The following is a 23,453-nucleotide window of genomic DNA, read 5'->3' as shown; positions in this document are numbered from 1 at the left end:
CCCTGATCACTCACGACTGCACGGCCAGGCATGACTCAAACAACACCATTAAGTTTGCTGATGACACAACAGTGGTAGGCCTGATCACCAACAACGATGAGACAGCCTTTAGGGAGGAGGTCAGACACCAGACCGTGTGGTGCAAGGACAACAACCTCTCCTGCAACGTGATCAATACAAAGGAGATGATTGTGGACTACAGGAAAAGGAGAACTGAGCACACCCCCATTCTCATCGACGGGGCTGTAGTGGAGCAGGTTGAGGGCTTCAAGTTCCTTGGCATCCACATCATCAACAAACTGCCATGGTCCAAGCACACCAAGACAGTCGTGAAGAGGTCACGACAAAACCTATTCCTATTCCTCAGGAGACTGAAAAGATTTGGCATGGGTCCTCTGATCCTCAAAAAGTTATACAGCTGCACCATCGAGAGTATCCTTACCGGTTGCATCACTGCCTGGTATGGCAACTGCTCGGCCTCCGAACGCAAGGCACTACAGAGGGTAGTGCGTACGGCCCAGTACATCACCTGGGCCAAGCTTCCTGCCATACATGACCTCTATACCAGGCGGTGTCAGAGGAAGGCCCTAAAAAGTGTCAAAGACTCCAGCCACCCAAGTGATAGACTGTTCTCTCAGCTACTGCACAGCAAGCGGTACCGGATAGCCTCGCTATTGTTATTTTACTGCTGCACTTTCATTATTTGTTACTTTTATTTGTTACTTTTTAAGGTATTTTCGATAAACTGCATTGTTGGTTAAGGGCTTGTAAGTAAGCATTTCACTGTAAGGTCTACACCTGTTGTATTCGGTGCATGTGACAAATACCATTTTATTTTATTTGAAATGCAGCAACACTATTTGACTTAACAGCAAATACAAGCGTGTGTGTGAGATTGTGCATGTGTGTGTACTGTAAACAGTGGCACACAGCTTCCTCTTGATCTATACATTGAGAGCCCTGCCCAAGACACGGGTGGGGTAGCAGGGGGCAGTCAGGCTGGACCTGGGTACTGGCGCTGTGTGGGGTAAACACATGCCCACGCAACAGTCGTGCTGGAGGGCTGTACGGGTAGCCTACTTTATGTTTGTGTGTAAATATCACCTGATGTGATTCCAATCCCAAGTTTTATAAAAGCACACACATCTGTAACACTGAGAGAGCTGTCAGAACACTAACTACAGTTCAAAGAGCACACCATCAGAGACTGGCTGAGAGACGGAGACAGAGGGGATCCCGTGTGCAACACAACTTTATATTTCCACAGTTTCCACACTGACAGGATCTCATCTTCTGTAGTTGGACCATTATCATCCAGTGAGTACTTGGTATTCTCCTGTTATAACAACAGTGTAATGATGATATCTATCATGTTTAAATGCACTCACTTTGAGCCTAGGGTGAGCTTGTCGTGTTACAGCTACTCTCTCCTACAAATATGTGTTGCATATATTTTTATTTGGCATTCCGCTAATGTTCTTCTTGCTTCCAAGAAGCACTACTTCCCAAAACACTATCAGTGAAAAGTGACATGTCTGCCAGTAAACATATTGTATTTAATTTTATTTTATTTAACCTTTATTTAACAAGGCAAGTCAGTTAAGAACAAATTCTTAATGGGATTGATCTGACTCCACTCCAAACTTTCTATGCAGGTGCATGTATTGGCTAGTTTGTGGTCTTGTAAATTGTTGAGGATCTTAACATTAAAAGGAAATGGTCTTGGGAGAAATATTTGTTTTATTGTTATTGTTATTTGAGATATTTACAGCAACCACAGTCTCTCTTTCAAAAGGGGAACATAATTTGCAAACTTTCTGACCTCACTGTAGAAGCAAATTATACAACATCTGCCTACATTTATCAGTGTAAATATTGAGTGAAGTATTTAATTGGCTCAAACAATAAAATGTGAATAAATGTAGTCATAACATTGCACTTAATCACAAACTGATGATTACAAGGGTGGAAATGGTCCCTATTACCTTGTCATTGGTTGCAGAACAGTGTGTAATATGCCGAAATAAATAATTATATGATTTTCCAGAGGAAATCATTCATTGTTGAAGAGTTATTACTGAAATGACAACTGAACCATACAATACTAATACAAGTATCACTATTTCAAAAGTATATTATTGTAATGCATCAGCCAAGGATCATATCAAAGTAAACCTCAAATGATCTCAGAATTTGTTTCATAATGTTACAGTAACAATGCAGAAGAAATAATGATTAGGTGTGAAAGGGTTGTGAGGTCCAGAGAGAAAAGCTTCACAACAGAACATAGTGTGTGATTATTGGATTGTTGTTTGTGAAAGACAGGACGCTTCCAAGCATTGAGCGTAGAAACAAACGCACCAGCTTATGGCACTGGTAATTTTGTGCACAACACTCCCTAACAAGCACACCACCATCCAACTCAGTGTTTGGCCTAACAAGTGCACCACCCTGACCCTGTAAATAGCCCATCCAACCAACCAACCACCTACCTCATTCCCATATTTGTTTTTGTTTTTCTGCTGTTTTGCTCACCAGTATTTCTACTTGCACATCCTCATCTGCACATCTATCACTCCATTGTAAATTGTTAAATTGTAATTACTTTGCCACTATTGGCCTATTTATTGCTTTACCTCCTTACTTAATTTGCACACACTGTATACAGATGTTTCTATTGTGTTATTGACTGTACGATTGTTTGTCCCATGTGTAACTTGGTGTTGTTTTTGTTGTACTGCTTTGCTTTATCTTTGCCAGGTCGCAGTTGTAAATGAGAACTTGTTCTCAACTTGCCTACCAGGTTAAATAAAGGTGAAAATAAAATTTACAAAAAAAAATCAAACTCAGTATTTGGCATAGCTGGGCAGCAACACAGGACAGATTTATTCAGAAAACTCCTATGCCTTTAATCTTGTGTCACACCCTGATCTGTTTCACCTGTCCTTGTGCTTGTCTCCACCCCTCCAGGCCCATATTCCTCACTTATCCTCTGTCTGTGCCAGTTCATCTTGTTTGTCAGCATGCAAATGAAATAAATCAAAGTTTATTTGTCACGTGCGCAAAATACAACAGTGAAATGCTTACTTACAGGCTCTAACCAATAGTGCAAAAAAGGTATTAGGTGAACAATAGGTAAGTAAAGAAATAAAAACAACAGTAAAAAGACAGTGAAAAATAACAGTAGCGTGGCTACATACAGGTACCGGTTAGTCAGTCTGATTGAGGTAGTATGTACATGTAGATATGGTTAAAGTGACTATGCATATATGATGAACAGAGAGTAGCAGTAGTGTAAAAGAGGGGTTGGCGGGTGGTGTGTGGCGGGACACAATGCAGATAGCCCAGTTAACCAATGCACGGGGGCAGTGGTTGGTCGGGCCAATTGAGGTAGTTTGTACAGTGGGGGAAAAAAGTATTTGATCCCCTGCTGATTTTGTACGTTTGCCCACTGACAAAGAAAGGATCAGTCTATAATTTTAACGGTAGGTTTATTTGAACAGTGAGAGACAGAATAACAACAATAATATCCAGAAAAACGCATGTCAAAAATGTTATTAATTGATTTGCATTTTAATGAGGGAAATAAGAATTTGACCCCCTCTCAATCAGAAAGATTTCTGGCTCCCAGGTGTATTTTATACAGGTAACGAGCTGAGATTAGGAGCACACTCTTAAAGGGAGTGCTCCTAACCGCAGCTTGTTACCTGTAAAAAAGACACCGGTCCACAGAAGCAATCAATCAATCAGATTCCAAACTCTCCACCATGGCCAAGACCAAAGAGCTCTCCAAGGATGTCAAGGACAAGATTGTAGACCTACACAAGGCTGGAATGGGCAACAAGACCATCACCAAGCAGCTTGGTGAGAAGGTGACAACATTTGGTGCGATTATTCGCAAATGGAAGAAACACAAAAGAACTGTCAATATCCCTCGGCCTGGGGCTCCATGCAAGATCTCACCTCGTGGAGTTGCAATGATCATAAGAACGGTGAGGAATCAGCCCAGAACTACACGGAAGGAGCTTGTCAATGATCTCAAGGCAGTTGGGACCATAGTCACCAAGAAAACAATTGGTAAGACACTACGCCGTGAAGGACTGAAATCCTGCAGCGCCCGCAAGGTCCCCCTGCTCAAGAATACATATACATGCCCGTCTGAAGTTTGCCAATGAACATCTGAATGACTCAGAGGACAACTGGTGAAACTGTTCTGGTCAGATGAGACCAAAATGGAGCTCTTTGGCATCAACTCAACTCGCTGTGTTTGGAGGACGAGGAATGCTGCCTATGACCCCAAGAACACCATCTCCACCGTAAAACATGGAGGTGGAAACATTATGCTTTGGGGGTGTTTTTCTGCTAAGGGGACAGGACAACTTCACCGCATCAAAGGGACGATGGACGGGGGGCCATGTACCGTCAAATCTTGGGTGAGAACCTCCTTCCCTCAGCCAGGGCATTGAAAATTGGTCGTGGATGGGTATTCCAGCATGACAATGACCCAAAACACACGGCCAAGGCAACAAAGGAGTGGCTCAAGAAGAAGCACATTAAGGTCCTGGAGTAGCCTAGCCAGTCTCCAGACCTTAATCCCATAGAAAATCTGTGGAGGGAGCTGAAGGTTCGAGTTGCCAAATGTCAGCCTCGAAACCTTAATAACTTGGAGAAGATCTGCAAAGAGGAGTGGGACAAAATCCCTCCTGAGATGTGTGCAAACCTGGTGGCCAACTACAAGAAACGTCTGACTCTGTGATTGCCAACAAGGGTTTTGCCACCAAGTACTAAGTCATGTCTTGCAGAGGGGTCAAATACTTATTTCCCTCATTAAAATGCAAATAATTTTATAACATTTTTGGCATGAGTTTTTCTGGATTTTTTTGTTGTTATTCTGTCTCTCACTGTTCAAATAAACCTACCATTAAAATTATAGACTGATCATTTCTTTGTAAGTGGGCAAATGTACAAAATCAGCAGGGGATCAAATACTTTTTTCCCCCACTGTACATGAATCTAGAGTTAAAGTGATTATGCATATATGATAAACAGAGAGTAGCAGCAGCGTAAAATAGGGGTCGGGGGGCACACAATGCAAATTGTCTGGGTAGGCATTTGATTAGCTGTTCAGGTGTCTTATGGGTTGGGGGTAAAAACTGTTGAGAAGTCTTTTTGTCCTAGACTTGGCACTCCAGTACCGCTTGTCATGCAGTAGTAGAGAGAACAGTCTATGACGGGGGTGACTGGGGACTTTGCAATTTTAGGGCCTTCCTCTGACACCGCCTGGTGTCGAGGTCCTGGAAGGCAGGCAGCTTAGCCCCAGTGATGTACTGGGCTGTACGCTTTACCCTCTGTAGTGCCTTTTGGTCAGAGGCTGAGGAATTGCCGTATCAGGCAGTGATGCAACCCATAAGGATGCTCTCGATGTTGGAGCTGTAGAAACTTTTGAGTATCTGAGGACCCATGCCAAATCTTGTTAGTTTCCTGAGGGGGGATAGGCCTTGGCGTCTTCATGACTCTCTTGGTATGTTTGGACCATTCTAGTTTGTTGGGGATGTGGACACCAAGGAACTTGAAGCTCTCAACCTGCTCCACTACAGCCCCGTCGATGAGAATGGGGGCGTGCTCGGTCCTCCTTTTCCTGTAGTCCACAATCATCTCCTTAGTCTTGGTTATGTTGAAGGATAGATTGTTATTCTGGCACTAGCTGGCCAGGTCACTGACCTCCTCCCTATAGGCTGTCTCGTCATTGTCGGTGATCAGGCCTACCCCTGTTGTGTCGTCTGCAAACTTAATGATGGTGTTGGAGTCATTCCTGGTCATGCAGTCGTGGGTGAACAGGGAGTACAGGAGGAGACAGAGCACGCACCCCTGGGGGTGATCCAGTGTTGAGGATCAGCATGGCAGATGTGTTGCTACCTACCCTCACCACCTGGGGGCAGCCCGCCAGGAAGTCCAGGATCCAGTTGCAGAGGGAGGTGTTTAGTCCCAGGATCCTTAGCTTCGTGATGAGCTTTGAGGGCACTATGATGTTGAATGCTGAGCTGTAGTCAATGAATAGCATTCTCACATAGGTGTTCCTTTTGTCCAGGCGGGAAAGGGCAGTGTGGAGTGCAATAGAGTTTGCATCATCTGTGTATCTGTTTGGACGGTATGCAAATTGGACTGGGTCTAGGGTTTCTGGGATAATGGTGTTGATGTGAGCCATTACCAGCCTTTCAAAGCACTTCATGGTATGGACGTGAGTGCTACGAGTCTGTAGTCATTTAGGCAGGTTGCCTTCTTGTTCTTGGGCACGGGGCCTATGGTGGTCTGCTTGAAACATGTTGGTATTACAGACTCTATCAGGAAGAGGTTGAAAATGTCAGTGAAGACACTTGCCAGTTGGTCAGCACATGCCCAGAGCACACGTCCTGGTAATCTGTCTGGCCCCGCAGCCTTGTGAATGTTGACCTGTTTAAAGGTACATAGGTTACGGAGAGCGTGATCACACAGTCGTCCGGAACAGCTGATGCTCTCATGCATGTTTCAGTGTTGCTTGCCTCGAAGCGACCATAGAAGTGATTTAGCTCGTCTGGTAGGCTCGTGTCACTGGGCAGCTTGCAGCTGTGATTCCCTTTGTAGTCTGTAATAGTTTGCAAGCCCTGCCACATAAGACGAGCGTTGGAGCCTGTGTAGTACGATTCAATCTTAGCCCTGCATTGACTCTTTGACTGTTTGATGGGCATAGCAGGATTTCTTATAAACTTCCGGGTTAGAGTCCCGCACCTTGAAAGCGGCAGCTCTACCCTTTAGCTCAGTGCGAATGTTGCCTGTAATCCATGGCTTCTGGTTGGGGTATGTATGTACAGTCACTGTGGGGACGACGTCCTCAATGCACATATTGATAAAGCCAGTGACTGATGTGGTGTTCTCCTCAATGCCATCGGAAGAATCCCGAAACATGTTCCAGTCTGTGATAGGTAAAAAACAGTCATGTAGTTTAGCATCTGCTTCATCTGACCACTTTTTTTATAGACCGAGTCACTGGTACTTCCTGCTTAAATTTTAGCTTGTAAGCAGGAATCAGGAGGATATAGTTGTGGTCGGATTTAGCAAATGGAGGGCGAGGGTGTGCTTTGTACTCGTCTCTGTGTGTGGAGTACAGGTGATCTAGAATTGTTTTCCCTCTGGTTGCACATTTAACATGTTGATGGAAATTTGGTAGTACTGATTTAAGTTTCCCTGCATTAAAGTCTCCGGCCACTAGGAGCGCCGCCTCTGGGTGAGTGGTTTCCTGTTTGTTTATTTCCTTATACAGCTGACTGAGTGCGGTCTTAGTGCCAGCATCTGTCTGTGGTGGTAAATAAACAGCCACGAAAAGTATAGCTGAAAACTCTCTAGGCAAGTAGTGTAGCCGGCAATTTATCACCAGATACTCTATTTCAGGCGAGCAAAATCTAGAGACAGATAGATTTCGTGCACCAGCTGTTGTTTACAAAAAGCCCCCTCTCGTCTTACCGGAGTGTGCTGTATCTTGCAGGTGCAGTGTATATCCCGCTAGCTGAAAATCCATGTCATCATTCAGCCCCGATTCCGTGAAACATAGGATATTACAGTTTTTGATGTCCCGTTGGTAGGATATTCGTGTTCGTACCTTGTCTAATTTATTGTCCAATGATTGCACATTGGCAAGTAATATTGACGGTAACGGCAGCTGCTTTCCCACTCACCTTCTGCGGATCCTCATGAGGCATCCCACTCTGTGTCCTCTGTACCTGCGTCTCTTCCTCTTGCAAATAACTGGGATGTTGGCCTTGTCGGGTGTTCGGAGAATGTCCTGTACGTCCTACTTGTTGAAGAGAAAATCTTTGTCTAATCCGAAGTGAGTGATCGCTGTCCTGATATCCAGAAGCTTTTTTTTGCCATAAGATACGGTTGCAGAAACATTATGTACAAAATAAGTTACAAATAATGCAAAATAAAAACACATAATTGCACAAAAGACAGGAGCCCTGTCAGCTCCTGTCTTTTCCCAGCCTCTCTTTTTCTCGTCATCCTGGTTTTTAACCCTTGCCTGTCCTGACCCTGTACCCGCCCGCCTGACCACTCTGCCTGTCCCTGACCCTGAGCCTGCCTGCCGTCCTGCACCTTTGCTACTACTCTGGATAATCTACCCCTTCCTGCCTTGACTTGTTGTTTGCTTGCCCCTTGTGTTACAATAAAACATTGTTACTTCACACAGTCTGCACTTTGGTCTTACCTTGATTCCTGATATCTTGCCAGGGACCATCAATCAAATAATTCTGTGCTTTCTACAGTTGAAGTCGGAAGTTTACATACACTTACTGTAGGTTGCAGTCATTAAAACTTGTTTTTCAACCACTCCACAAATTTCTTGTTAACACACTATAGTTTTGGCAAGTCGGTTAGGACATCGACTTTGTGCATGACACAAGTCATTTTTCCAACAATTGTTTACAGACAGATTATTTCACTTATAATTCACTGTATCACAATTCCAGTGGGTCAGAAGTCTACATACACTAAGTTGACTGTGCCTTTAAACAGCTTGGAAAATTATAGAAAATGATGTCATGGCTTTAGAAGCTTCTGATAGGCTAATTGACATCATTTGAGTCAATTGGAGGTGTACCTGTGGATGTATTTCAAGGTCTACCTTCAAAATCAGTGCCTCTTTGCTTGACATCATGGGAAAATCAAAAGAAATCAGCCAAGACCTCAGAAAAGAAATTGTAGACCTCCACAAGTCTGGTTCATCCTTGGGAGCAATTTCCAAATACCTGAAGGTACCACGTTCATCTGTACAAACAGTAGTACGCAAGTATATACACCATGGGACCACGCAGTCATCATTCAGCTCATGAAGGAGATGCATTCTGTCTCCTAGAGATGAATGTACTTTGGTGCGAAAAGTGCAAATCCAACCCAGAACAACAGCAAAGGACCTTGTGAAGATGCTGGAGGAAACAGGTACAAAAGTATCTATTATCCACAGTAAAACGAGACTTATATTTACATTTACATTTTAGTCATGTAGCAGACGCTCTTCTCCAGAGCGACTTACAGTAGTGAATGCATACATTTCATTTCATTACATGCATTTTTTTTGTACTTTTTTTGTACATATATCAACATAACCTGAAAGGCCGCTCAGCAAGGAAGAAGCCACTGCTCCAAAACGGCCATAAAAAAGCCAGACTACAGTTTGTAGCTGCACATGGGGACAAAGATCATACTTTTTGGAGAAATGTCCTCTGGTCTGATGAAACAAAAATAGAACTGTTTGGCCATATTGCCCATTGTTATGTTTGGAGGAAAAACGGGGAGGCTTGCAAGTCTAAGAACGCCAAAGCCCTGACCTCAATCCAATAGAACATTTGCGGGCAGAACTGAAAAAGAGTGTGCGAGCAAGGAGGCCTACAAACCTGACTCAGTTACACCAGCTCTGTCAGGAGGAATGGGCCAAAATTCACCCAACTTATTGTGGGAAGCTTGTGGAGGACTACCTGAAACGTTTGACCCAAGTTAAACAATTTAAAGGCAATGCTATCAAATACTAATTGTGTGTATGTAAACTTCTGACTCACTGGGAATGTGATGAAATAAGTAAAAGCTGAAATAAATCATTCTCTAAACTATTATTATGACATTTCACATTCGTAAAATAAAGTGGTGTTCCTAACTGACCTAAGACTGGGAAGTTTTACTAGGATGAAATGTCAGGAATTGTGAAAAACTGAGTGTAAATGTATTTGGCTAAGGTGTATGGAAAATTCCGACTTCAACTGTATATAGTTGTAGTAGGCTAGATGTTTTTAGGAAGGTTATGATTATCTGACTGATTTGGGCCAGTGGAGTGAACTATTTCAACAATAACGTTTTCTCTAATGACTTGGGGTCTTAACTATGGCATGTGCCCAGGATTGCAGGATTTACATGTAGATTCACATGTGCAAGTGATGCATAGCAACTGCTAGTAACTAGAGCAACACTTTAAGTAAGTAATAAGACTGATGGTTGGGGCAGGTGAAATCATTTAATTGATCATAGACTGACAGGGGCGTTTGTGCTACTAAGTTGTTTCACATAATTATATTTTGATGAGAATTATGGTCAGTGGGACTTTTACCTTGTGTTTTACCTAATTAGTTCAGTAACGATGTGTGAAATTAAGAATTAAAGGAGGTAAAACATGATCTATTTCACAAGTCTGGATCCAAGAGTGAATGTTACACAACTTCATTATCTCTTACATCCTCTTAAAGACCAATGCTTGGTTTGTCATTATTGCTTTTAGAAAGTTGTGAATGGCAGAAATTTCATTTGAAGAACAATGATATTGAAGGAAAATTACATTATTTATCATTGAATTCTAGTTTATAATTTGTTACATTCAATTCAAAGCATCCAAGAGCCTTGAACAAAATATAAATATTTAGTCTGCAGTTTTAAGACACCTTGAATTTCATGACTGGCATACAGGTAGGTATAGGTTACAGGGTCGGATGAAGGTTTATCTTTGAAGATTAAACATATTAATGAAAAACTCCAGTATTCTGTATTAATAGTATCCAGTCTGTATATATCTAACAGTTCTTGGATGACAAGGATATTGATTTATTTGTCTGGGTGTGTTAAATAACAAATTGTCCTCTCTAACAGACGACAGCACCTAGAAAATGGTGTTTGGCATCCGGAAGCGCATCCAGGACCACCTGGTGGAGCGAAGAATCCGCAGAAGCCGGCTGGTGACCAAAGATGGCCACTGCAACATTGAATTCGGCAACGTGAAGTACGGCAACCACTTTGCCTTCCTCGTGGACTTCTGGACAACCTTCGTGGAGTTCCGCTGGCGCTTTGTCCTCTTCTTCTTTATCGCCTCATTCACCCTGAGCTGGTTCATCTTCAGCCTGCTGTGGTTCTGGATCGCCCGGAACAACGGGGACCTGACGTGGCAGAACCCGCCAAGCAACCACACCCCCTGTATGTGGAACGTCTACGGTCTCACTACGGCCTTCCTCTTCTCCCTGGAGACCCAGACCACCATCGGGTATGGTGTACGCGCTGTCACCCCCCAATGTCCTGGTGCCGTAGCCCTCATCATTATCCAGACTCTCATAGGGGCCCTCATACACTGCTTCATGTGTGGAATCATTGTGTCCAAGATATCCCTCCCTAAGAAAAGGGCCAAGACCATCTCATTCAGTGAGATGGCTGTCATCTGTCCTAAGAAGGACTTCCTTTGCCTTATGATAAGAGTGGCCAACTTACGCAAGACCCTGATGATCGGGAGCCAGATCTACGGCAAGCTGTTGAGGACAACAGTCAAACCCGACGGGGAGACAATCATCATGGACCAGGTGAACATTGAGTTCATGATGGACGCTGGGAAGGACAACCTCTTCTTTGTGTGCCCTCTCACACTCTACCATGTGATTGACAAGACTAGCCCTTTCTTTGAGATGGCAGTGGACACTCTCCGTAAGCAGGAGTTTGAGCTGGTGGTCTTTCTGGAGGGCACAGCCGAGACCACCAGCTCAGCCTGCCAGGTCAGGACTTCCTTCATTCCTCAGGAGATCATGTGGGGTTACAACTTCCTACCCATCATCTCCCGCAGCAAAGAGGGCAAGTACAGAGTGGACTTCTCCAACTTCTCCAAGGTAGTGTCCGTGGCCACTGCACACTGTGCCTACTGCTTCCACAACATAATGGGACACCACCTCCCCTCCATTAATGCAATCGACAATGTTGGATTTGAAGTTATTGATATCCTAGAATAATTTAATACAACCAAGATGTGAACTTTTGGATGGCAATTTGTGAATAATTTTTTTCATCTTGTAATATTTATATAGACGGTAGGGTCTGAAATGATTGACACCCTTTATAAAGATGACCAATAGTGACTATAAAAATTTATTCAAATACTGAGCTATAATTTTTGCAATTATATTATTTTATACTAAGAAAATTGCTCAGAGAAAGAGATTTTGTTTAACAAGTAATATATTGGGGTCAAAAGTATTGACATCCCTAAGATTCTTATATATAAAGTAGTCAAAAGTTTAGCATTTGTTTCCATATTCCTAGCATGCAATGACTACTTCAAGCTTGTGACTACAAACTTGTTGGATGTATTTGCAGTTTGTCTTGGTTGTGTTTCAGATTATTTTGAGCCCAACAGAAATTAATGGTAAATAATGTATTGTGTCATTCTGGAGTGAGTTCTATTGTAAATAAGAATATAATATGTTTCTAAACACTTCTACATTATTGTGAATGGTACCATGATTAGAAATAATCCTGAATATATCGTAAATAATGATGAGTGAGAAAGTTACCCAGGGTCAAAGATCATACCCCTAGACATGCTAACCTCTCACCATTACCTACTTGATCCTCTGACCCTCTACTTCGTTCAAGAGACTTAAAAAGCTGAAATATTTTATGCCTTGCAGAGACGTGGCTGTATGACTATGTACGTAGGACTCTGCTGTTTCTCCTTTCAGCGGCATAGTCGGATGAAGCCAGCCTCTGGCAAGTCCAAAGGGGTCCTCTGCTTCCAGTGTGAAGGAAATCTTTAGCCTTTGCTCAACTGATATAGAATACCTCATAGACCCTTTTATCTACCAAGAGAGTTCTCATCTGTAATCATTACGGCCATATATATCCCTCCACAAGCCAATATCACTCTGAAACTCAACAAACTGTATGAGACCATAAACAAACAAGAAACTGCACACCAACTGATAGGTGCACACCTCCCACTGTATCTGGAACCTGGACTTCCTGACGGGACGGCCCCAGGTGGTGAGGGTAGGCAACAACACCTTGGCTATGCTGGCCATCAACGCAGGGGCCCCTCAAGGGTGTGTGCTTAGTTCCCTCCTGTACTCCCTGTTCACCCACACCTGTGTGGCCATACACGACACCAACACCATCATTAAGTTTGCTGGAGACACAACTGTGGTAGGCCTGATCATCGATGGCAATGAGACAAGATTTACAGGAATGAGGTCAGAGACTGGGCAGTGTGGGGCCATGACAACAACCTCTCCCTAAACATCAATAAGACCAAGGAGCTGATCGTGGACTACAGGAGAAATAGGGGAGAGCACGCCCTTCATCCACATCGATGGGGCTGTTGTGGAGCGGTTTGAGAGCTTCAAGTTACTTGGCATCCACATCACTAAGAACTTAACATGGTCCACACCCCCCGCAAAGTCGTGAAGAGGGCACAAAAAATTGGCGAAGACCCCATCCACCCAAGCCATTGACTGTTCACTCTGCTACCGTCTGGCAAACAGTACCGGAGCATCGGCTCTCTGACCAACAGGCTCCGAGACAGCTTCTACCCCCAAGCCATAAAACTGCTAAATAGCCATAAGACTACTAAATAATTCATATATAAACGGAGTGTACAAAACATTAGTAACATCTTCCTAATATTGAATTGCACCCCCTTTTGCCCTCAGAACAGCCAGAACAGCCTCAATTCAGTTGTGTCAAGTTGTGATACACACAGGAAACTGTTGAGCGTGAAAAACCCAGCAGCCTTGCATTTCTCCATACACTCAAACTGGTGCGCCTGGCACCTAATACCATGCCCCATTCAAAGGCACTTAAATATTTTGTCTTGTTCATTCACTGTCTGAATTGCACACATACAAAATCCATGTCTTAATTTTTTGTCATTTAGCAAACGCTCTTATCCAGATTGACTTACAGTAGTGAGTGCATACATTTTTCATGCTGGTCCCCTGTGGGTATCGAACCATGTTCTACCAACTGAGCCACACTGGACTATCTTTAACCTGTCTCCTCTTCATCTACACTTATTGAAGTGGATTTCATAAGTGTCATCAACAAGGGATCATATCTTTCACCTCGATTCACCTGGTCAGTCTATGTCATGAAAAGAGCTGGTGGTCCTATTGTTTTGTATATTCAGTGTAAACACACGAAATACACACTCACTACACTGACACTCTCACACGAAACCCACACACATGCACATACACTACATACACATGCACATAACACACACACGCATACCGACCACACAAACACACATATACACACACACGCATAACGACACAACACAAACACAAACACAAACACACAGACACACACACACACAGACACACGCAAACATACACACACACACACACACTTTTACACTCATATGCTCTGTTCTTTATTTTACTCTTATTATTATCTATCCTGATACTTATCCTTCTTTTATGTACATATCTACCTCAAATACCTTGTTATTATCTATCTTGATACTTATCCTTCCTTTATGTACATATCTACCTCAAATACCTTGTTATTATCTATTCTGATACTTATCCTTCCTTTATGTACATATCTACCTCAAATACCTTGTTATTATCTATTCTGATACTTATCCTTCCTTTATGTACATATCTACCTCAAATACCTTGTTATTATCTATTCTGATACTTATCCTTCCTTTATGTACATATCTACCTCAAATACCTCATACCCCTGCACGTTGATCTGGTACTGGTACTCCCTGTATATACTGTAGCTCCATTCTTGTGTATTTTACTCCTCTTGTGTTACAATTTTTCGTTGTATTATTATTTCTTAACTCTGCATCGTTGGGAAGTGCTTGTAAGTAAGCATTTCACGGTTAAGGCTACACCCGTTGTTTTCGGTGCATGTGACAAATATAATTTGATTTGATTTACTCTAACTTGATTGATAGCCTGAAATGGCTTCTTGGTAGCTAGTTATAAAGTTGGGAGATTGGGAACTATAATAAAATTGCTAGGTGGCTAGTAGTATTATAGAGAAACAACAACAAAAATACACTTCTTTTAATCGGACAAATCTGAGGTGACACGTGCACCTATGGGCATGACGTCTTGGATTATTATTATAGTTATTTATTTTTTTGCCGTTATTGTTGATGTAATTATCTCACTTCACTTTAGCAACATTTGCTTTGTCATTCATGCTAATAAAGCTTATCTGTATCTCAATTTCATGTGTCCTTAGGAATGTACTCAATCAATCAATCAAATGTATTTATAAAGCCCTTACATCAGCTGATGTCACAAAGTGCTGTACAGAAACCCAGCCTAAAACCCCAAACAGCAAGCAATGCAGGTGTAGAAGCACGGTGGCTTGGAAAAACTCCCTAGAAAGGCCAGAACCTAGGAAGAAACCTAGAGAGGAACCAGGCTATGAGGGGTGGCCAGTCCTCTTCTGGCTGTGCCGGGTGGAGATTATAACAGAACATGGCCAAAATGTTCAAATGTTCAAAGATGACCAGCAGGGTCAAATAATAATAATCACAGTGGTTGTGGAGGGTGCAACAGGACAGCACCTCAGGAGTAAATGTCAGTTGGCTTTTCATAGCCGATCATTCAGAGTATTTCTACCGCTCCTGCTGTCTCTAGAGAGTTGAAAACAGCAGGTCTGGGACAGGTAGCACGTCCGATGAACAGGTCAGGGTTCCATAGCCGCAGGCAGAACAATTGAAACTGGAGCAGCAGCACAACCAGGTGGACTTGGGACAGCAAGGAGTCATCAGGCCAGGTAGTCCTGAGGCATGGTCCTAGGGCTCAGGTCCTCTGAGAGAAAGAAAGAAAGAAAGAAAGAAAGAAAGAAAGAAAGAAAGAAAGAAAGAAAGAAAGAAAGAAAGAAAGAAAGAAAGAAAAAGAGAGAGAGAATTAGAGAGAGCACACTTAAATTCACACAGGACACCGGATAAGACAGGAGAAATACTCCAGATATAACAGACTGACCCTAGCCCCCCGACACAAACTATTGCAGTATAAATACTGGAGGCTGAGACAGGAGGGGTCGGGAGACACTGTGGCCCCGTCCGACGATACCCCCAGACAGGGCCAAACAGGCAAGATATAACCCCACTTTCTTTGCCAAAGCACAGCCCCCACACCACTAGAGGGATTACCTCAACCACCAACTTACCATCCTGAAACAAGGCCGAGTATAGCCCATGAAGATCTCCTCCACGGCACAACCCAAGGGGAGGCGCCAACCCAGACAGGAAGATCACGTCAGTGACTCAACCCACTAAAGCGACGCACCCCTCCTAGGGACAGCATGGAAGAGCATCAGTAAGCCAGTGACTCAGCCCCTGTAATAACAGTAAGTGCCATGGGATCTTTAGTGACCACCGAGAGTCTGGACACCCATTTAACATCCCATCCGAAAGACAGCACCCTACACAGTGCAATGTCATCATTGCCCTGGGTCATTTAGATATTATTTTAGACCAGAGGAAAGGGTGCCTCCTATTGGCCCTCCAACACACCTTCCAGCAGCATCTGGTCTCCCATCCAGGGACCGACCAGGAGCAACCCTGCTTAGCTTCAGATGCAAGCCAGCATCAACATGATTTTAAATAGAACCATAAGGAAACCTGTAGGAAACTTTATGCTGAAGTACTGAAATTCCCACAGAGGAACATTGTTAACATTCTCAAAATAATTTGAGAACTTTACTTGAAATAGAACAATAAGGAAGCGTTATGGGAAGGTTGTATGCAAAACCACACTCTCACCAATCTCTAAGAAACATATGGTTCTCAGAACGTTATGTGCTAGCTGGGTAGTGAGTGTAGGCCTATGCATGCACATTATCCTACTGTATGTGGGTTGTTAACATTCTCAAAATAATTTGAGAACATTACTTGAAATAGAATGAGGAAGCGTTATGGGAAGGTTGTATGCAAAACCACACTCTCACCAATCTCTAAGAAACATATGGTTCTCAGAACGTTATGTGCTAGCTGGGTAGTGAGTGTAGGCCTATGCATGCACATTATCCTACGGTATGTGGGTTTTTAAATATATCTGTTGCAATAAGCATCATATAATTGTGGCAATCTGTGGGCCCAGAATCACACCCTCACTGAAGCTACATTGTAGTTATGCCCTTTTTAAAATATCCTATTTTCAATGGAAGGGTCTTTAATAGTTTTTGGACAAATGACAGCATCTCAAGATGTAGGCTTATGCCTGTTCATAAACCGCATGGCCAATGAGAAATTATTATATTTTCTCAGAAGGCTTGAATTAACACAGCGGACTAAACTCAACTCATGGTGAAGGAAGTTTCTTATGAAACTGATACCAAGCTTTATGGAATTCAGCTCTGAATACATTGATTCGCCCAAGGTCAATACTTAAAAAAATGAAAAAACATCTGAAACGCTTACCTTGTACCTACAGTTGAAGTCTGAAGTTTACATACACCTTTGTCAAATACATTTAATACTCAGTTTTTCACAATTCCTGACATTTAATCCTAGTAAAGCCATGTTGTCCTAAAGCCATTTTGCCACAACTTTGGAAGTATGCTTTGGGTCATTGTCAATTTGGAAGACCCATTTGCGAGCAAGCTTTAACTTCCTGACTGATGTCTTGAGATGTTGCTTCAATATATCCACATAATATTCCTACCTTATGAAGCCATCTATTTTGTGAAGTGCACCAGTCCCTCCTGCAGCAAAGCACCCCCACAACATGATGCTGCCACCCCCGTGCTTCACGGTTTGGATGATGTTCTTCGGCTTGCAAGCCTCCCCCTTTTTCCCCCAAACATAACGATGGTCATTACGGACAAACAGTTCTATTTTTGTTTCATCAGACCAGAGGACACTTCAAAAAGTATGATCTTTGTCCCCATGTGCAGCTGCAAACCGTAGTCTGCCTTTTTTATGGCCGTTTTGGAGCAGTGGCTTCTTCCTTGCTGAGCGGCCTTTCAGGTTTTGTTGATATATGACTTGTTTAACTGTGAATGTAGATACTTTTGTACCTGTTTCCTCAAGCATCTTCTCAAGGTCCTTTGCTGTTGTTTTGGGATTGATTTGCACCTTTTCGCACCAAAGTACGTTCATCTCTAGGAGACAGAATGCATCTCCTTAATGAGCTGTATGACGGCTGCGTGGTCCCATGGTGTATATACTTGCGTACTATTGTTTGTACAGATGAACATGGTACCTTCAGGCATTTGGAAATTGCTCCCAAGGATGAACCAGACTTGTGGAGGTCTACAATTTCTTTTCTCAGGTCTTGGCTGATTTCTTTTGATTTTCCCATGATGTCAAGCAAAGATGCACTGAGTTTGAAGGTAGGCCTTGAAATACATCCACAGGTACACCTCCAATTGACTCAAATTATGTCAATTAGCCTATCAGAAGCTTCTAAAGCCAAGACATAGTTTTCTGGAATTTTCCAAGCTGTTTACAGGCACAGTCAAGTTAGTGTATGTAGACTTCTGACCCACTGGAATTGTGATACAGTGAATTATAAGTGAAATAATCTGTCTGTAAACAATTGTTGGAAAAATTACTTGTGTCATGCACAAAGTAGATGTCCTAACCGACTTGCCAAAACTATAGTGTGTTAACAAGGAATTTGTGGAGTGGTTGAAAAACAAGTTTTAATGACTCCAACCTAAGTGTTTGAAACTTCTGACTTCAACTGTCCTCTCTAGTTTGGGCCCTTTCTTTGCTGAAATCCATACTTATTTTTATAAACGTTAAATCAAATACAACCACCACTGTTTCCTTGTTGAGATTCAATTGGCACATGTGTATTTGATCTGACTTTCCATCTTAGAGCAACAGCAATGAGAAAACAGTCTGTGGCTGTATTTGATTAATGTTTATTGCAAAAGTATTTATTTCAGCAAACAAAGGCACAAACATCAGTACAAGGTAAGCGTTTCCTTAAAAAAAATGTTAAGTATTGAGCTCGGCGAGTTCCACAAAACCTGGTTTCTGCTCCATTCCGTTGGTGTTCATCAGAAACTTCCTTCACCATGGAATAGAGTTTAGTCAGCTAGCATTAGCATTGTCTTTACATTATGATGGAAACTAAGTGAAAAACATCTCTTTCTAAACAATACCTCGCTGTTGTATAGGCTACGGAGTAGCAAACTGTGACTTCATTTAAAAACAACAAAATTATTGTTATTTTTCAACCAACCTGAAATGTCAACACAGTGACAGCATTTTGAGACACAAGACTCGAATATGCTTTCCCGCCAAATTGTCTACTGAACTTGAAGACAATGCTGCCCATTGCTAAATGGTCCTTGCTATCTGGGATCCTTGAGACGTGCCTACCTCATTTAAGTTGAAATGAAAAATTGTAAGGGTTAAGGTTAGGTTCAGGTAAGGGTTATGGTTAAGGTTAGGGTTATGGTAATAGTTAAGGTTAGAGTTAGGGTTTAGGATAGGGTCATCCCAAGGATACACACTAGCACTGACAAAACAAAAAAAGATTTTTGTATGTTTATATGAATATTGCTAGCAACAAAAGAATAAGCTAATTTGAAATTACCTACAGCAGAAAATAAAATATCTTCTTTCTAATGATGTCAACTTTATTTCTCAACTCCTAATATTGAGCAAATTACACTCATTGCCGCTCATTACACTCACTGCAGTGTTTGACATAGCCTTTGAAAAAGCACCCGCGCGGACGGGTCACGCAAGTGCCGCTGGCTGCTGCTAAACTTTCTTGGCTTGGACATACATTTTTGCCAACACATGGCTCACCTTTGTTTAACCAGCTAAACAGCTGCTTTTAGCTAAATGTGTTTGGAGTTTCTTTTTTTTCTACCAAATATATACATTTTAAAATGTTGGTTACTTCTAACTGCCAATATAATTCACCTGATGATCAGACAGGACATGTGGAAAAAATAACATTTGTTAACATATGATGGAGGTCCAGGGGTCACCGGTTTGTCACGGCGCAGGTCCCTGGGCAAGAAAAGGTTGAAGACCTCTGATCTAGGGCGGTTTACACAGTGAAGTCATCCCCCGCATTGGCCAATACTAGCCACACGGTGGCGACAGTGAAGCGCTTTTTTCCCTGGTGATGTGCATGACTGCCATTGTTGATTTTAAAGGTGGTATGGGATGGATGTGATGGGTGTGACCTTCTCTGTTTAATGGCATACAATCCCTTTTTTATCACGCCCAGGCTATTTCACAACCTTTTAAATCCATGCAGAAAATCAAAGCTTTCAATGGACATCATGTTAAACATTTCATATGAAACGTACTGCCTGATGAGACCTGCGTTGCTTAACTGACCCTACATGATACATCGATAGATTAAATTGATAGTATAGGATAGGAAAGTGTTTTTCTCCCCTCTCTCTCTCTCTCTCACACACGCAGGCGCACACACACTGACAACCCATGCTGTTATTTTGTACGACTCCATTGTGCGTAGGCTAATGGCAGTAAACTGAATACATTACTGTAAATAACGCAGTTATCATAAACATAGACCTGACATCATCTATGATAACAGGAGGACAAAGGCCCCACCTCCCATCCTTGTACCTCTCAAGTTGGGAAGGAATCTCAATATACCCTTCTGAGGCTCTTACATAACACTTCTAACAACGCCCCCCCCCCAAAGAAAACTGTAGTCATTTCAAATTGTTAGCACAGGTACTGTAGGAAAATGGGTTGATGGTTGGTGTCATTATTCTAAACATCAGAGAAACCTATAAAGTATTTCCTGTTACAATCTCTTCTCCAGAGGAAATGTTTTTTCTCCTCAAATAATTTTGTTTAACACTGAAATTCTAAAAATGAATGAAATTGGGTTACAGTCCGGTTGAAATGGCTAGTAATGATGATTAAGTATTGATTGAAACAGGGCTACACATCAACTAGATTTCTTATAGTGATGCAGATAAAAGGAATAATATGAAAATGATGGATTTCATGTTGTAACTTTGCCTAGTAGCTAAAGAGCACTATTCTACTTTCTGGCAGACAATGGACCAAGAGAAGTAAATATGTTCAGAAGTAAAAACGTTTATTTTGTCCAAATAAAATTCCTATTTCAAAAGGTATTACTTAATACATGGCAGGAATTACAACAATAATAAAATGGTTAATTGCAAAATTACATAATATTTATATATTTAATATCCAAAATACATTGCATATATGAAGTAACAGTTCCCTTTCATTGGACATTACTATTTATGAGAGGTGGACGTAAAGGGTACTTTTTTGATTATTACCTTCATGTTAAATTTAACAAATTCCCTTTAGTTCAAACCTCTAAACCAATGGAGCTTCAAGAGATGCTTCCTGTGAATATCAGGGGTGTCTGCGCTCATTTGCATAATATACCTGGCCAATTTAAAGGCACAGACAAAAGCTGCCAATTTCTGGGTGGTTGGCTTAATGGTATGAGATATGGAAAGTGTTGTTGGCCTATTTTAGAATTAAAAGCAACCCTAATCATGGTATATACAGAATAACAGATTGACTATAGGTATAGGATTATGATTCAAGCAGGCATTTGTGGTTTTGATGATAACTAGAACAAATCTTGTGTTCACAAATAAAATTAAAAAATAATTAAAAAATGTAAAAATGTATTGCCCAAATGTACAGATATAAAACGTTTAAAAATGTTGAACATACTACATATCAGTAACGGACTTTTAAAAAATTGCATTTTTGACCGAGGTCAACTCGTATTAATTCTCTTGACTTTTTAAAACTGTGTCACATATGAAAATAACTCTGCATAATTTATACAGTAAGTTGCTTTAATGCCTAGTTGACCGATGTTCACAAAATAATAAAAAATATGTCTGACGAACGCACAGCGTTCGCGAATCTGAGGATTTCTCTGTTTTCATCCTTTCTTACTTTACTGGTTTTGTTCTTTATTTAGTAAACCATTTATTTTCAAGAAGTACTGAGACAAAAGTCCAGATTCAGCTGTTTAAATACACTTGTTTCTATCATACAACAAACTTTAACCATCTGAAAATGCACGTTTTAAAATGGCAATGCTGTATGAATGCACAGACACAGTTAGGTGAGGGTTGACATGACATGACATAGTGCTATGGTAAGTCACTCTGTGTCGACACTTGACTGGCCTGGACAGAAGAGGGAGAGACCACCGTGAGACACGGAGCTCTTCTAGAAACAACTGTGATTGTCCAATTGATGATGTGTTCCATGGACCAGAGGGCATTCACATTAATAATGACTTGGTCCAACAAAATATCCGGGAATGGAAAGAACCAATGGCTGAAGAGGACAAACATAGTTACTGTAACAACAGCCAACTGGTGTGTGGCCCCCTGAAAACATAGCTACAGCGCTTCACATCCAACTCTGGTCTCCAACTCGCCTACTTCCAGTTTGGAGGATAAGTTAAGTGTGAATCAATGGCATATTCCAGTTGCCAACATTTAATTTTCATTCAGTGCTGAGAAGTCCTTTTCTTTGGAGCCCTACCTCCACAGTTCCAGATGATGCTCCGCATACATAAAGGGTTGCAGATGGATTGACAAACTGATAACAGAACTTCAGACAGACAGACATGATGTGGATCTGAGACCCCAGAGACTGAAACGAGGAACAAGGCAGGAGCTTCACTGTATGAGGAAAATGTAGATTGAGGCCCATAGAGAATGGGTCCATGTCTGTGATCAGGCACACAGTAGGTATGAGAGCCTCTATGGTCTCTTGATAAGGTTGCGTCTATGTGGGTAACCGTGTCCAGATTTTGGGGGCACTCTGAACTGGCCCATGGGTGCAGCTTTCAGGGGACAGAAAGGCAGAAAAAACACAGACGCACTGTTACGCACATCAACAAAAGAAAACAAACATGGAAACAGTATTGTCTTGTAAATAAGTAGTACTCCATTTGGATCACAGCATCCAGTTTTTTTTTATCCTTCAGTTAGCATCCTTCATTTTGCCAGTTAAGAGCAGACTTTGGGTGGAGGTGGAGAATCCCCCTTTCTCTCGGTCTTAGTTGATTTAATTTCATTGCGAGAGTGCAGGTCAGCCCTGGTGGGTTTGGTTTTGGGGAGAGGAGGGGAGGTTGGGGGAAGACGTCACGGTGCAGTGGGGTTTAGTAGTAACTGCCCAGGTGGGAGGGCACGTGGGAGTTGGGGTGGCGGGGGACGCTGTGGTTGGGGTAGATGCCCCCTGGAGAGCTCCAGTATGGAGCGGTGGGTCCAAAGAAGTTAGAAGAGGTGACGGGCATGGGGGGAGGGTGTGGGGACACGAAGTTGACCTTCTGCTGGTGAGCATGGTAGGAGGGCACGTATGCCAGGTCCGAGGGGTATTTGTACATGGAGGACTCTGTGGGGTGGGGCTGCAGAGCCTGGGCGATGCCGTGGAAGTCAAACTTGTAGGCGTAGCGCTTGCCGTGCACCTTGGTCATGATGTTCTTGTCGTAGTAGTAGCGCAGGGCGCGGCTCAGCTTGTCGTAGTTCATGTTGGGCTTGCTCTTCCTCTCGCCCCATCGCCTCGCCACCTCGTCAGGGTCAGTCATCTTGAACTCTCCGTTGGTGCCCTCCCAGGTGATGCAGCCGGCATTGGCGCTGTCTGACAGGAGCTCCAGCAGGAACTGCCACAGCTGGATCTGTCCAGAACCTGA

At 42.4% G+C, this 23,453-nt stretch overlaps 2 protein-coding genes across 7 annotated transcripts in view; one reads left to right on the top strand and one right to left on the bottom strand.

Moving 5' to 3' along the window:
* The first annotated feature begins 1,171 nt into the window (after nt 1-1,171).
* On the top strand, nt 1,172-15,011 carry LOC106581096 (ATP-sensitive inward rectifier potassium channel 1-like). The gene is made up of 2 exons (XM_014162813.2): nt 1,172-1,317; nt 10,663-15,011. The coding sequence occupies exon 2, from the start codon at nt 10,680-10,682 to the stop codon at nt 11,778-11,780; it is 1,101 nt and encodes a 366-aa protein (XP_014018288.1). The 5' UTR covers nt 1,172-1,317; nt 10,663-10,679; the 3' UTR covers nt 11,781-15,011.
* A 5,817-nt stretch (nt 15,012-20,828) lies between these two features.
* The window catches only part of LOC106581097 (Friend leukemia integration 1 transcription factor), a 30,955-nt gene continuing 28,330 nt past the window's right edge, over nt 20,829-23,453 (bottom strand). For all 6 annotated transcript variants that reach the window (XM_014162814.2, XM_014162817.2, XM_014162821.2 and 3 more), the window contains one exon: nt 20,829-23,449. In XM_014162814.2, coding sequence (XP_014018289.2) covers nt 22,923-23,449 — 527 coding nt within the window. In that variant the 3' untranslated portion in view covers nt 20,829-22,922. The remainder of the gene's footprint in view (nt 23,450-23,453) is intronic.

This window comes from Salmo salar, chromosome ssa20 (genome assembly GCF_905237065.1).
Source record: "Salmo salar chromosome ssa20, Ssal_v3.1, whole genome shotgun sequence".
Lineage (NCBI taxonomy): Eukaryota > Metazoa > Chordata > Actinopteri > Salmoniformes > Salmonidae > Salmo > Salmo salar.
The sequence above is the reverse complement of the archived record's forward strand: the minus strand, read 5'-3'. Positions and strand labels throughout refer to the sequence as shown.

What these genes read in the sequence shown, in the direction of transcription:
- LOC106581096 (XM_014162813.2), top strand. Translation starts at nt 10,680, where the DNA reads ATGGTGTTTGGCATCCGGAAGCGCATCCAGGACCACCTGGTGGAGCGA.